At 49.9% G+C, this 12,136-nt stretch overlaps 1 protein-coding gene across 5 annotated transcripts in view; it reads right to left on the bottom strand.

Annotated features, from left to right (window-relative positions):
* SNX30 (sorting nexin family member 30) overlaps positions 1 to 12,136 on the bottom strand; it is a 109,691-nt gene that overhangs the window by 12,187 nt on the left and 85,368 nt on the right. For all 5 annotated transcript variants that reach the window (XM_086316005.1, XM_086316010.1, XM_086316008.1 and 2 more), the window contains one exon: positions 6,626 to 6,712. In XM_086316005.1, coding sequence (XP_086172131.1) covers positions 6,626 to 6,712 — 87 coding nt within the window. The remainder of the gene's footprint in view (positions 1 to 6,625; positions 6,713 to 12,136) is intronic.

Genomic DNA, 12,136 nt, shown 5'->3' with positions numbered 1-12,136 from the left:
TGCCAGCCAGACTACTTGGCCATGGCTGCAGTATACAAGAGCAGGGGAATGGGAGCCACCCAGGCGAGGGAATTCAAGAGTTACCTGGCATGGAAACTATCCTGGGAGAGACGAGGATGAGTGAGAGAAGAAGATACAGAAAGATATCCTAGGCAACTGAAAAGAAAAGAAATGTGGGGGATTCCCTGATGGTCCAGTGATTAGGACACTGATGGTCAGTGCTCTCACTGCTGTGGGCAGGTTCAATTCCTGATTGGGGAACTGAGGTCCTGCAAGTTACTCAGCAAAACAAAGTAAAACAAGCAAGGAACTTCTAAGGGCTGGGGTGAGTGTCCTCTAAAGCATGTATTCCTGGAGGAAATTTTAAAAAGGACTCGATTTTTATCTTCTCATGCCGGAACTGAAGTCACTTTTGCCTTTCCCTCCTGATTAACCTGTTACTGTTGGCCACCTTGGGGGGAAACTGAAGTAAAAACAATACTGCCTTGACTTTGCGTCTGCAAAGTCTGCAGAGCATCCCTGGCAAACACCCTGGGAACCAGCCTCCACCCAGCAAACCAGGCCTGGCCTCCCCGCCCTCCCGGCAGGCACAGTCCACTTCCCTTATTCCTCTTGCGACCACTGCTAATTATAGCATCTGGGGGAAAAGTGTCCAGAAACAACATCCTGTTTGCTTAACAAAACTGCTGCAGCAAGGAGGAAAGCCAGGCTCTGAAAGGAAGACTTCCTAGACACAGTGAGAAGAGGCGGGTAGGCTCTCTGATTCCAGGGAGTGCTCGCCTAGGAAAGATTCCTGGGTCTGGTCTGGGGATGGAAACTCTGGATTGTATGGTTGCCTGAGCCTCACTGTGGGAAATGTTTTTAGCTTATCATTTTCCCAACATATTCCACATGGGGCACAGAGGGGACATCAAAGTGCTTAGGTCTCAGCAGGCAGATCTTGTCTCAAGTCCCCCAGAGTCTAGGTGGGAAGAAAACAAACACAGCCGGACGTGGAGGCAGATGGTGCTTTCACTTCACTCGGAGCCTGTGGCACGCACACTGTGAGGAGAAGCTGGAGACTGAGGACAGCGCGGATGCGGGAGACGGGAGGGGTACCACTGAGGCGACCCCTCACAGAAGATGGAGGGACCTCGCAGCATCACTGTGGGGATTCACCTTGCAATGCAGGACGTGGGTTCAACCCCCCGTCCAGGAACTAAGATCCTACATGCCGAGGAGCAACTAAGCCTGCACCCCACAACTAGCAAGGCCGTGTACTGCAAGGAAGCATCCCACGTGACCTAGCAGAGATCCCAGTGCTACAACTAAGACCCAGCCAAACAAGTATTAAAAAAAAAAAAAAGGTGGTGGAAGTGACTCCAGAGGGACAGACAAGCGTCAAGAGGTGAGACAACCCCTGGACCCACCTCAGGAACGGCTCACAGGCCACAGACCCCCAAAGACAGAGAGAGAGAGAGAACCCCAGCTGGCAGAGAACAAAGAGTAGAACTCATGGAAGGGCCTACACGCACAGGGTTACTAAAGGAGTTGGCAAAAGTTATTAAGAAACCTGGACACAGAAGCAGGAAACAAGTCAGACAGCAGAGCCATAGAAGCACAAGGATGGAGGAGGCGGGAGGCGGGGGGAGGTGGGGGGGGAGTGGGATTTAAAAAGAAGAGAATAACAGCAATTTTGTGTTAAGAGGTGAGCTGTACTCTGAAGCAACCAGCTACCGAATTGCCCAACTTTATGGAGAGGAGGGCCACTGGGGCTTGCATTCCTCTCATTTTTGTTTCTTTCTGGATGATGTCTCAATTTACCCATGAGCAACAACCAGCATTCCCTCTTATCTCAGTGTTTTGACTTTTTGACTGAGGTACTCTTAGAGGTATTGTCTGGAGGGGTTAGAGATGGAAATATCCAGTGCTTAACGGTTGGGGGCTGCTGTTCACAACCCACCAAGGAGGACAAAAAACTCTCCAGATAAGACTTCGCTGTTAATTAGGTGCTAAGTCACGTACAACTCTTTTATGACTCTGTGGACTGTATTCTGCCAGGCTCCTCTGTTTATGGGATTATCCTGGCAAGAATACTGGAGAGGGTTGCTATTTCCTTCCCTAGGGAATCATCCCAACCCAGGGATCAAACCTGCATCTCCCCTGGCTCCTACACTGGCAGGTGGGTTCTTCACCACTGAGCACCTGGGAAGCCCCAGATAAGACTTCATGAGACCAAAATTTCTGAAGAGAGGACAAGGCTGCGTTCTTCTTATTGGTTCCCCTAACTCTCATGAGAAGTTCCATTATAGGATATGAGTTATGGAGTGAAGGGGGAAGGGTAACACAGGATGAGATAAAGCATATATCTGTGTTAGAGAGCAGGGCGGGAATGTGAGTTCACTCAGCATTCACTGAGAAATGTATCACTGAGCTCTTTCCATGAAACAGGCATTGCTCGGCCCTACATATAAATCTCTAAGTTTCCTTCTCAGAGGTAGGCTGGAGACATCATATTATCTGTTCCCATGATGACAGTAGGTGAATAAAGTCCTCAAAGATTACATAAGGCAGACATGACCCCAGTACTGGGGGAGAGAGGGGACTCACGGCTGCTGGGGGACAGGTGCCAGGACCAAGGACAGAGTCAATTCGAGACAGCTGTCTTCTCAGTCACATGCTGCCAACTGAAAAACGGGCAGAGCTTCCTAACTGGCGCCATGTGAACGACAGCAATACTGGTCCCCCCAGCCCCCAAGGAAGTCAGAGCTGGCCACCTCCAGTTTCAAGCAATCTGGTCTTCAATCCCAATGTTCCATACAAATATTTTCATTTTCTATGTGACCTGTGAAATGGAAGAGAAGTTGAGAAAACACTGAGGCAGGGTAAAGTTTGAGAAGAGACTACTGAATTTGGCAAATATTCAGTAAGAATGCTTTAAAAAAAATAGATAAAAAGAAGCAAACTTCAGAGAATGGCTGGTGAGGAGGGAAAAATGAGCGCCCAAGATGTGTGGAGAGCGGACACACTGAGGAGGGGAGCCCTGGGCTCACATGCACGATGGCTTAATGGACGGCCAGACACAGGCTGAAGAGCCAAAGACAGGCCCAGGTTCTCCCCCCAAGTCGCTCCAGCATCAGCCACACATCTTCCAAAAGCAGGAAGCCTCCCCCTCAATGAAGCAAAGGTTGCTGGGAGCCCTTGCAGTGGGGATAAAGGGCTCCAACTTGGGAACCAGACATATCGGGGGTCCAATTCACCATGTGTGAGCTTTTGTGGGTGGGTCACATAAGTCCCCTGAGCCCTGGCTGCTCATCTGTAAGGTGGGAACCCCCTTGATAGAAGGCTGTTGTAGGAATTAAACAACGGAGGTGACAGAGCCCTTCCCTGCTGTGGTGCATTACTCTAGCTTCCTAAACCAGGCTGAGGTCATGGCTCCTGTGGAGAGAACTGGGAGTCATCAGGCGTGCCTCTCCTCACTCACCAGAGGTATCTGGAAACAACAGATATTCCTACAGAACTCTCAGGCCTACGGAGCTCCATATTCAGAAGTCCCCCGTTTCTATCTGCTATTTCAGAACTGGAGTTCTTGCTACCCACTGGCACATCCCCCTCATTCCAGAATGTTCACCATTCTGGTGGTTCTAAGAATTTGTAAAGGCCCACCGCCTTTGAGAGGCTTGTCCAAGTGGCCTCCAGCGCCCCTTCCCCTCCTCACCTGCGCTCACCCTGAGAAGTGGCACATCTTGCCTTCTGCTCCATCCACGTCCGCACCACACGCCTCCCCCCATGATGGTGCTACCTACTTCCAACAGCCTCTGGAAGGATCCAGTATCAGGCTTCAGTGGGTCGGGGCCTGAAACAGCCCCTCTCTTTCCCTTTTAACCTTTCATAAAACATTTTCTCTTGGCATCCCTTCTTTTTTAATTTTTTGAATCAACGTGTGACTATATACGCATTTGAAGAGAGTCAAACACAGAATACCTGGTCCCCCAGGGTTTGCCCTCACAGGAGTCCACATTAGAGTGTGCATGCTTCCCGTCCAGTTTTAAATGCAATTCCTCAGGCCCCCTCTGTTTCCACTAACAGCTTTGATAGCTTCTAAGGAAGGGCAAATTGTCCGTGGTCCTGACAGAGGCAGCAAAAAGCAGTCAGCTCCCTCCCTGCTCAGAGCCTTTCATTTCTCCAAATTAAAATCAAAATTAAAATAAGGAAGCCAAGTCTGCACAACCAAAGCTCCACTTGCCTGAGAATAAACCACCTCAGGGTCTGCAGACTTTCCTTCACCTAAAACCAAAACAATCTTTAAATTCTACGATACAAACATTTTCCTCCGTTCCAGAGGCCTCATCACTGCCTGCCCCCAGCACAGCATACGCCTAGAAGCCGCAGCCACCAGGCTCCCATCCACCCGGCCAACAGCCGGAGTCACAGGGCTCAGTCCTCTGTCCAAAGGCATCCATCCACACCCCTGTGAAATCCCAGTGAGGGACACTGAGACCCAAGAGGCCAACCCCTTCTCCTGGGTTACAGAGAAGTGGTCAGTTTTCAACACCTCTCCGTGGCTTCACATAAAATCAATTTTGCCTCACTCTTCAGAGCAACCTTTCAAGACTTCACCTCAAAAGGAAGTCAGCCCCCAGACTCCCTCAGATCTTCTGTTTTCCAGCCCAAACCCAGCCTCCCTGTGAGAACCCCCCATCTTCAGGTGGGAGTCCTTTCCTTGCCTACAGCCCTGGGATGGATCTGTGAGCAGTCTTGCTCCCACAACAGTTACCAACAGTAGAACCTGTTGAGTCCTGGGGGAATATCAGCCCTGACCCGCTTCCTGAAAGCCTGGCTCTTTTCTCACCAACAGCAGCTCTGGAAAGTGAAGCTCAAACGTAAGACATTAAACAGAACACAGCCAAACCTTAAGCTCCTCATTTCCCACAGCAGCTGTCTCTCTGTTGCGGGGACATCTGGGAGGCGTGGGGACGCAGGGGACACTTTGGGACACAAGGAAACAATGCCCCCAACAGTGCACTCAGAAAAAGAATTTTAATAATAAAAAAAAAAAAAAAAGTGGCAACAAACCTGGAAAACGAAGTTCTCATTCAGCATTCCTGCTAGAAGCATGGGGAGCCAGTCGACAACAGAGGACCCACCAGCAGAGCATCTGTTATTGCATCAGACACTCAACTGATTCTCCCATCTTCACAGCAATCACATGGATGAATCCCACAGAGGCTGGTGAGCAAACCCAGTCTGAGCTGGGAGACAGAGTGGGGATTCAAACCCAGGGCCATCTGATTCCAATCCTATGCTCCGCCTACCAAATGGTGGTTGATTGAACAGGCCGCCAACCAAGCCCTCCACGCTCCACCAAAGCAGCAGCTGCTCCAGACCCCAAACTGGAGACGCAATTTTAGCTGACCCCGCTGTTGATTACACTTACCTGTGTTGTTAAATATCACCATTGCTATATGAGAAGCAAGTTCACTTTGGAGTGGCTCAGAATCCCACAAGACAGAGTGAAGACAGACACTGAGCCCTTCCCCGCCATGCTGTGCTTAGGGTGCAGGAATGTTTGGAACCTCCAGATTGGAAAGAAACCCTTCCCCTTTTTGGAAGAACTCTTGTGGCCAAGAGAATGAGTCGGATGGGTGAGCGAGTGATGCTCCGGGGAGGTGAGAGCAACAGCAGCAGGAAGATTTCAACACCCACTGGGAGGAGAGAAGTCACCCAGGCCAGCACAAAGGGTAGAGCACAAGGCCCGAGCCCCACAGCTGAGCTGGGTGGGACGCGGGAGCCAGAACAGCAGCGTCCTCTGCTCCCGGGAGGGTGTGACCCGCAGGCAGCCCGCGATCCCGGGCACAGTCAGCACTTAATTCCGCCTATTAGTCATACCGTTTAGTTCCTGCCTTTGGTAAGGCGCCACCCCAAATCGGGCTGAACATCTACCAGAAGACAAAACTGGCCTCTGAGAAAGCTTGCACGGGGTGCTGAGTGAGTAGGACGGCTGATAGAACTATTTAAGTGACATCTTTTAAACTGGATTTTCAGCTTCCAAGCTGGGCTAGAGGCAAAACTTGTTCTCTCTCCTTCCATCCCTCACCAGGAAAAGTGACTTCTGTACTTATATTTAGAAGCTAAATTGTTAAGAGTGAGATTTTTAAATACAGTATCCCTTGTCATTCTTTTAAATGAGACTGAGATGTGGGCTCAGCAGGCTGCATGTGTTCCAGAAAATCAGAGGAGCAGCTTGGAGCTGGCCAGCGGGACCGGCAGCTGCAGACAAAGGGCAGCTGGGCACACAGCACTTTAATAGTGTGCCTCTCAGCTTCGGTGCTTTTGGGTGGGTTACAGTTTTGACAACACTGATCTAGACTGTTCTCCTTTCTCCTCGGTCCCATTTCATAGACAGGAACTGCCTCTGAATTGCGGAGCTGGAAACCTCAAAAAAAAAAAAAAAATCCCAGGAAAGAGTAAGAAAAAGCTCAACTCTCAATGTACATCAGACATAAAAGGGAGCAAAAAGAGGAAAAGGACAGCACCAACCCCATCCAGCTGGCACTGGTCACTATGGTCATCCCGATCAGGGGACGTGCATTCACCTGGCGCAGCTGTGGGGTGCCGCAGCCCGCCCGCCCCGGGGTCCCCTGACCTTGGGCCGCTCTTCCTTCTTCAGGGCCACAGCTTCCAGTTTGGTTTCGTACTCGGCTTGCACTTGGTCCCTCTTCTTCAGCACGCTCTGTGGGCGGGAGAAAGGGAGGCATGAGCACGCCACTGCTTCTGCACCCCGTACCTGCCCAAACCACCGCCACAAGCTCCCAGGATGGTCTGGCTGCAGCTGACATGGGCTCTGTGCTCCTAGGACTGTCTGGTCGTGGCTGACATGGGCTCTGGAGAGAGCAGTGGAGGAGGGAGAGGAGAATCGTGCTTAGAGAGGGAGCTTTCCAGCACAGTAACTCAGCCTGATGCTCAGTCACAGAATCCCCGGGAAGGGTGGGTGGGGGGAGCAGTGCCCACTCCATGGGTATGCGGATGAGGGGACCCTCAGCCCCACTGTGCACAGAGACCTCAGCTGTGCCGGGACATGGAGCCTGGCAGGTGCCAAGGTGGGATGTTGTCTGAACTGTTAATGGAAAAGTCTAAGGAGAGTTCTTGTCTCTTTAATTCATTGAGTTGACCCCTGGTGGACTGATCTGCTCACTGATCCACTATTAGCCACATATCTGTCCTCCACTCTGGGTCGGGTACTTGAAGAGCAAAGATACACAGCTCAGACCTGAGGGTTCTGTCTATGGGAGACGTGTGGACATGGAACAAGGATGCTTGTGCTCAAAGAGCCATGGATGAGGCCAGAAGCCCTGCAACCACATGGGGAGACTGCCAGACCCAGGCTGGACGGGCACAGGGGCCAGCCTGGGCGGAATTAGGGGGAGGCAAGCCAGGCGCCCAGGATACAAACTCTAAGGAGACACTCAGTCCTGGGTCTGTGCAAGTTCAAGGCTGGCACCCGAGTGTGAGTCCCTAAACTTATGCCCTGGGCGCCTCCCTCTGTCTCTGCCGCTCAGATCCCAGCAGGTAGAACAGAAAAGCTTATGGTCAACCTTCTAGAAAAGCATGTTTCATCCAAAGGTTTCTTTTTCTTCTTTTAGTAGAACCACAAGTGGCAAACCAAGAGTAACAAGAACTTTCTTTGCCACTGACGCAGAAGCTTCTAATCTCTGAGTTTCTAATCTCCTGTTCTCCAGCAGAGCATGGGGTCCGGTGGGAGGGGGCCATTCCTCGGCCACCGCAGCGGACGCATTCAGTTGTACAACGTGCTGAAACGTGATGAGTGACTGAGTCACTGACAACACTCTGGGGACAACCTTCTCATGGAAGGTGTCAACATGGGGAACCCCAAGTCTCCCCTAAGTATTTACCTGGAGAAGTGTTTCTCCATGAGAAGTGTTTCACCACGAGAAGAACATGAGATGAAACCTGTAATAGCTTCGCTTTTCATTGTTTTGCTCTCAGCTTTCTTGTAGGTGCTCTGAGGTCTCCTCCCCACACTCATCAGCCTCTGGGCCTAGAGCCTTCTGCTATGATGGAGAGGATCCACGACCTGCATGGACCAGCTCAGCAGCTGCTGGCCCACATGCCGACTGAGCTCCTGAAATGTGGCTGGTGTGACTGAGGGACTGGATTTAAATCTTTATTTAATTTTCCTTAATTTGAGTTTAAACTGAAACAGCCACCAATGGCAAGCGGCTGTCGTACTGGACGGGACAAATCTATAAAGTAAACACAAAAGAACAAAAAAGCCAGGGCTCCTTTCTAGAAGTCACAGAGCCGAAAGCATTCTAAATCCACTGGTCTCGTATGAGCAGTAGCTGCTCTCTGTGGGGACACAAACGTGGTTCCCTGGGGGCCAGGAGGACAGGGCTGGGGGGTGTTGTTGAGGAGCCTGGTTCTGCCTTGCACTCCCTTCACAGGATGCCTCACGTGGTCTGGGGAAAAGCACGTGTATCCAGGCTAGGAACAGGCTCCACAAACGATGAGTTGTTCCAATGACACACCCCTATCAGTGTGGCAAGAAACTCCCAGCAAAGCTAGAAATGCTCTTAAACACCTTCCAAACACAGTAAGCACGGTGCGGCACGCTTCCAGCCCTCAGTTCTGCTGAGAGAGTCTCAAGTCTCTCTGATGAAGTTGCCTAGGCCCTCAGGCACGGTGCGGCACGCTCCCAGCCCTCAGTTCTGCTGAGAGAGTCTCAAGTCTCTCTGATGAAGTTGCCCAGGCCCTCAGGCAGGGAGAGACGGTGACAGGAGTCCTGTCAACTCCACTCAGCTCAGTGCGTGGCCTCTCCCCTGCCTCAAGGCAGACGAGGGGGCCCAAGACTCAGCCGCACTCCCTCCCTTCCTCAGGCCTGCCCTGGCGCCAAGGAGAGCTAAGGGCTCTTTCTCTTCAGCTGCTGCCAGTCCAGAGCAACCCGGACGCGGCCTTCTCCTGAAGCCTGAAGAGGGGCTCTGGGCTAACGCCCCTACCTCACTGGACTGCAGAAACAAACTCGTGACAACCACAAAAGCTCAGAACTCTGCGGAAGTGAAAGGGTGCTATCTCCGCTCTACAGGCAAGAACGCTGAGGCACCACAAAGAGACCTGGCTGAGGCCACACCACCAGCTAAGAGCACAGTGGTGACTCACTCGGGCCACCAGAGTGCGTGGTTCCTCAGCCTGCCAGCCAGCCAGCCAGGGCAACCTGTTCCGAATCAAGATAAACTGCTGAAGACTACCGTCCTTGTGGGAGCACCTTCGCACACCATGGGCGGTGGTCTGAAGGAACTGGCCTCCCTCCCCAAACAGCACAGGCTCTGCCGATAGACCCGGCCACGCTGGCCTCTGGTTGAAGGGGTCTCAGCCTACAATGGAGTGAAAGGGCCTTCAAGATACTGGGTCAGCATCTGCAGAGAAGTTTCTCCAGCACCGAGTGATGGGCAAAAGGCTTTTCCCCTCTGATGCCAGTGGATGGGGGGATACACGCTTCCCACCCTGTGTCCTTCTGCCCCGGGTCTGCATGGCCATCCCCACCCCATTTCTGTCTTGCCGTAACGTCTCTTCATTTACCCACGTGCTGGAGATACGGCAGAGAGCAAATTACACAGAACCCTCGCCTTCGTGGAGCTTACCTTCCAGGGAGGAGGCAGACAATACACAGATAAAATATAATCAGCATAAGAGTCTGGAAGGTAATGCTGGGTGTTCAGGAGGAGAAACAAAAACAGAAAGGAAGATGTGGGGCACTGAGGGTTTGGGAGATGGCGAATCGCACACGGGGTGGCCAGGGAGGACCTCGATGAAAGCAGACTTTTAATCAGAGACACGGAGTAAAGCTCTCTCAATGCTATATATAGATCTAACGTAGAGCATTTCATCATGATTTCGAAATGGGCCCAGTAACCTGGAACTTCACTACTTCTCTTTTCAAATGCAGAGGGGAAAAAAATGACTCCTTACTTTAATAAATAAATTGCAAGAAAGAAAGTGAAGTTGCTCAGTCATGTCCGACTCTCTGCGATCCCATGGACTGTAGTCTACCAGGCTTCTCTGTCCATGGGATTTTCCAGGCAAGAGTAGTGGAGTGGGTTGCCATTTCCTTCTCCAGGGGATCTTCCTGACCCAGGGATCGAACCCAGGTCTCCTGCATTGCAGGCAGATGCTTTACCCTCTGAGCCATTGCAAAGAAAAATAAATAGAGGGAGAGGTATTCTTAAAATACTTAAGAACTATATCAAGCAATGTATGGGTTTGATTTATATCCCACTTTGGAAAAAGCCTAGAAACAGTGCCTGAGACAACTGGGGAAACTGAACACTAACTGGATATTTGAGGAAATATAAAGGAAAAAAATATCTATTTAAGTGTGACACTACAAAGCTAGTGGAGGTGATGGAATTCCAGTTGAGTTATTTCAAATCCTAAAAGATGATGTTGTGAAAGTGCTGCACTCAATATGCCAGCAAATTTGGAAAACTCAGCAGCGGCCACAGGACTGGAAAAGGTCAGTTTTCATTCCAATCCCAAAGAAACGCAATGACAAAGAATGCTGAAACTACCACACAATTGCACTCATCTCACACGTTAGTAAAGTAATGCTCAAAATTCTCCAAGCCAGGCTTCAGCAATACGTGAACTGTGAACTTCCAGATGTTCAAGCTGGTTTTAGAAAAGGCAGAGGAACCAGAGATCAAATTGCCAACATCTGATGGATCATCAAAAAAGCAAGAGAGTTCCAGAAAAACATCTATTTCTGCTTTATTAACTATGCCAAATCCTTTGACTGCATGGATCACAATAAACTGTGGAAAATTCTGAAAGAGATGGAAATACCAGACCACCTGACCTGCCTCTTGAGAAACCTGTATACAGATCAGGAAGCAACAGTTAGAACTGGACATGGAACAACAGACTGGCTCCAAATAGGAAAAGGAGTATGTCAAGGCTGTATATTGTCACCCTGCTTATTTAACTTCTATGCAGAGTACATCATGAGAAACGCTGGACTGGAAGAAGCACAAGCTGGAATCAAGACTGCCAGGAGAAATATCAATAACCTCAGATATGCAGATGACACCACCCTTATGGCGGAAAGCGAAGAACTAAAGGGCCTCTTGATGAAAGTGAAAGAGGAGAGTGAAAAACTTGGCTTAAAACTCAACATTCAGAAAACTAAGATCGTGGCATCTGGTCCCATCACTTCATGGCAAATAGATGGGGAAACAGTGGAAACAGTTGCTGACTTTATTTTTTGGGGCTCCAAAATCACTGTAGATGGTGATTGCAGCCATGAAATTAAAAGACGCTTGCTCCTTGGAAGGAAAGTTATGACCAACCTAGACAGCATATTAAAAAGCAGAGACATTGTCCACAAAGGTCTGCCTAGTCAAGGCTATGGTTTTTCCAGTAGTCATGTAAGAGTTGGACTCTAAAGAAAGCTGAGCGCAGAAGAATTGATGCTTTTGAACTGTGGTGTTGGAGAAGACTATTGAGAGTCCCTTGGACTGGGAGGAGATCCAACCAGTCCATCCTAAAGGAGATCAGTCCTGGGTGTTCATTGGAAGGACTGATGTTGAAGCTGAAACTCCAATCCTTTGGCCACCTGATGCGAAGAGCTGACTCATTTGAAAAGACCCTGATGCTGGGAAAGATTGAGGGCAGGAGGAGAAGGGGATGACAGAGGATGAGATGGTTGGATGGCGTCACCAACTCAATGGACATGGGTTTGGGTGGACTCTGGGAGTTGGTGATGGACAGGGAAGCCTGGCGTGCTGTGGTCCACGGGGTCACAAAGAGCCAGACATGACTGAGCAACTGAACTGAACTGAATAATGTGGTCCTTTTTCTTTTTTAAAAGAATGTTTGGGGACTTCCCTGGTGGTCCAGTGGTTAAGACTTCACCTTCCAAAGCAGAGTGTATGGTTTCAATCCCGGCTGGGAAGCTGAGATCCCACATGCTACATGGTCAAAAAACCCCAAAATATAAATAGAACCGATATTGTAACAAATTCAATAAAGACTTTTAAAAATGATCCGCATTAAAAAAATTTTTTAAAGAATGTTTGTATTTTAGAGATATGTATTTTTGTACGAAATGATGTAATGCCTGGGATTTGGTTTAAAATAAGCC

Source organism: Bos grunniens, chromosome 8, assembly GCF_055505025.1.
Source record: "Bos grunniens cultivar Pamir isolate PY7600 chromosome 8, Bosgru_T2T1.0, whole genome shotgun sequence".
NCBI classification, from domain to species: Eukaryota; Metazoa; Chordata; class Mammalia; order Artiodactyla; family Bovidae; genus Bos; species Bos grunniens.
Note: the sequence above shows the minus strand (reverse complement) of the source record. Positions and strands in the feature narration are given on the sequence as shown.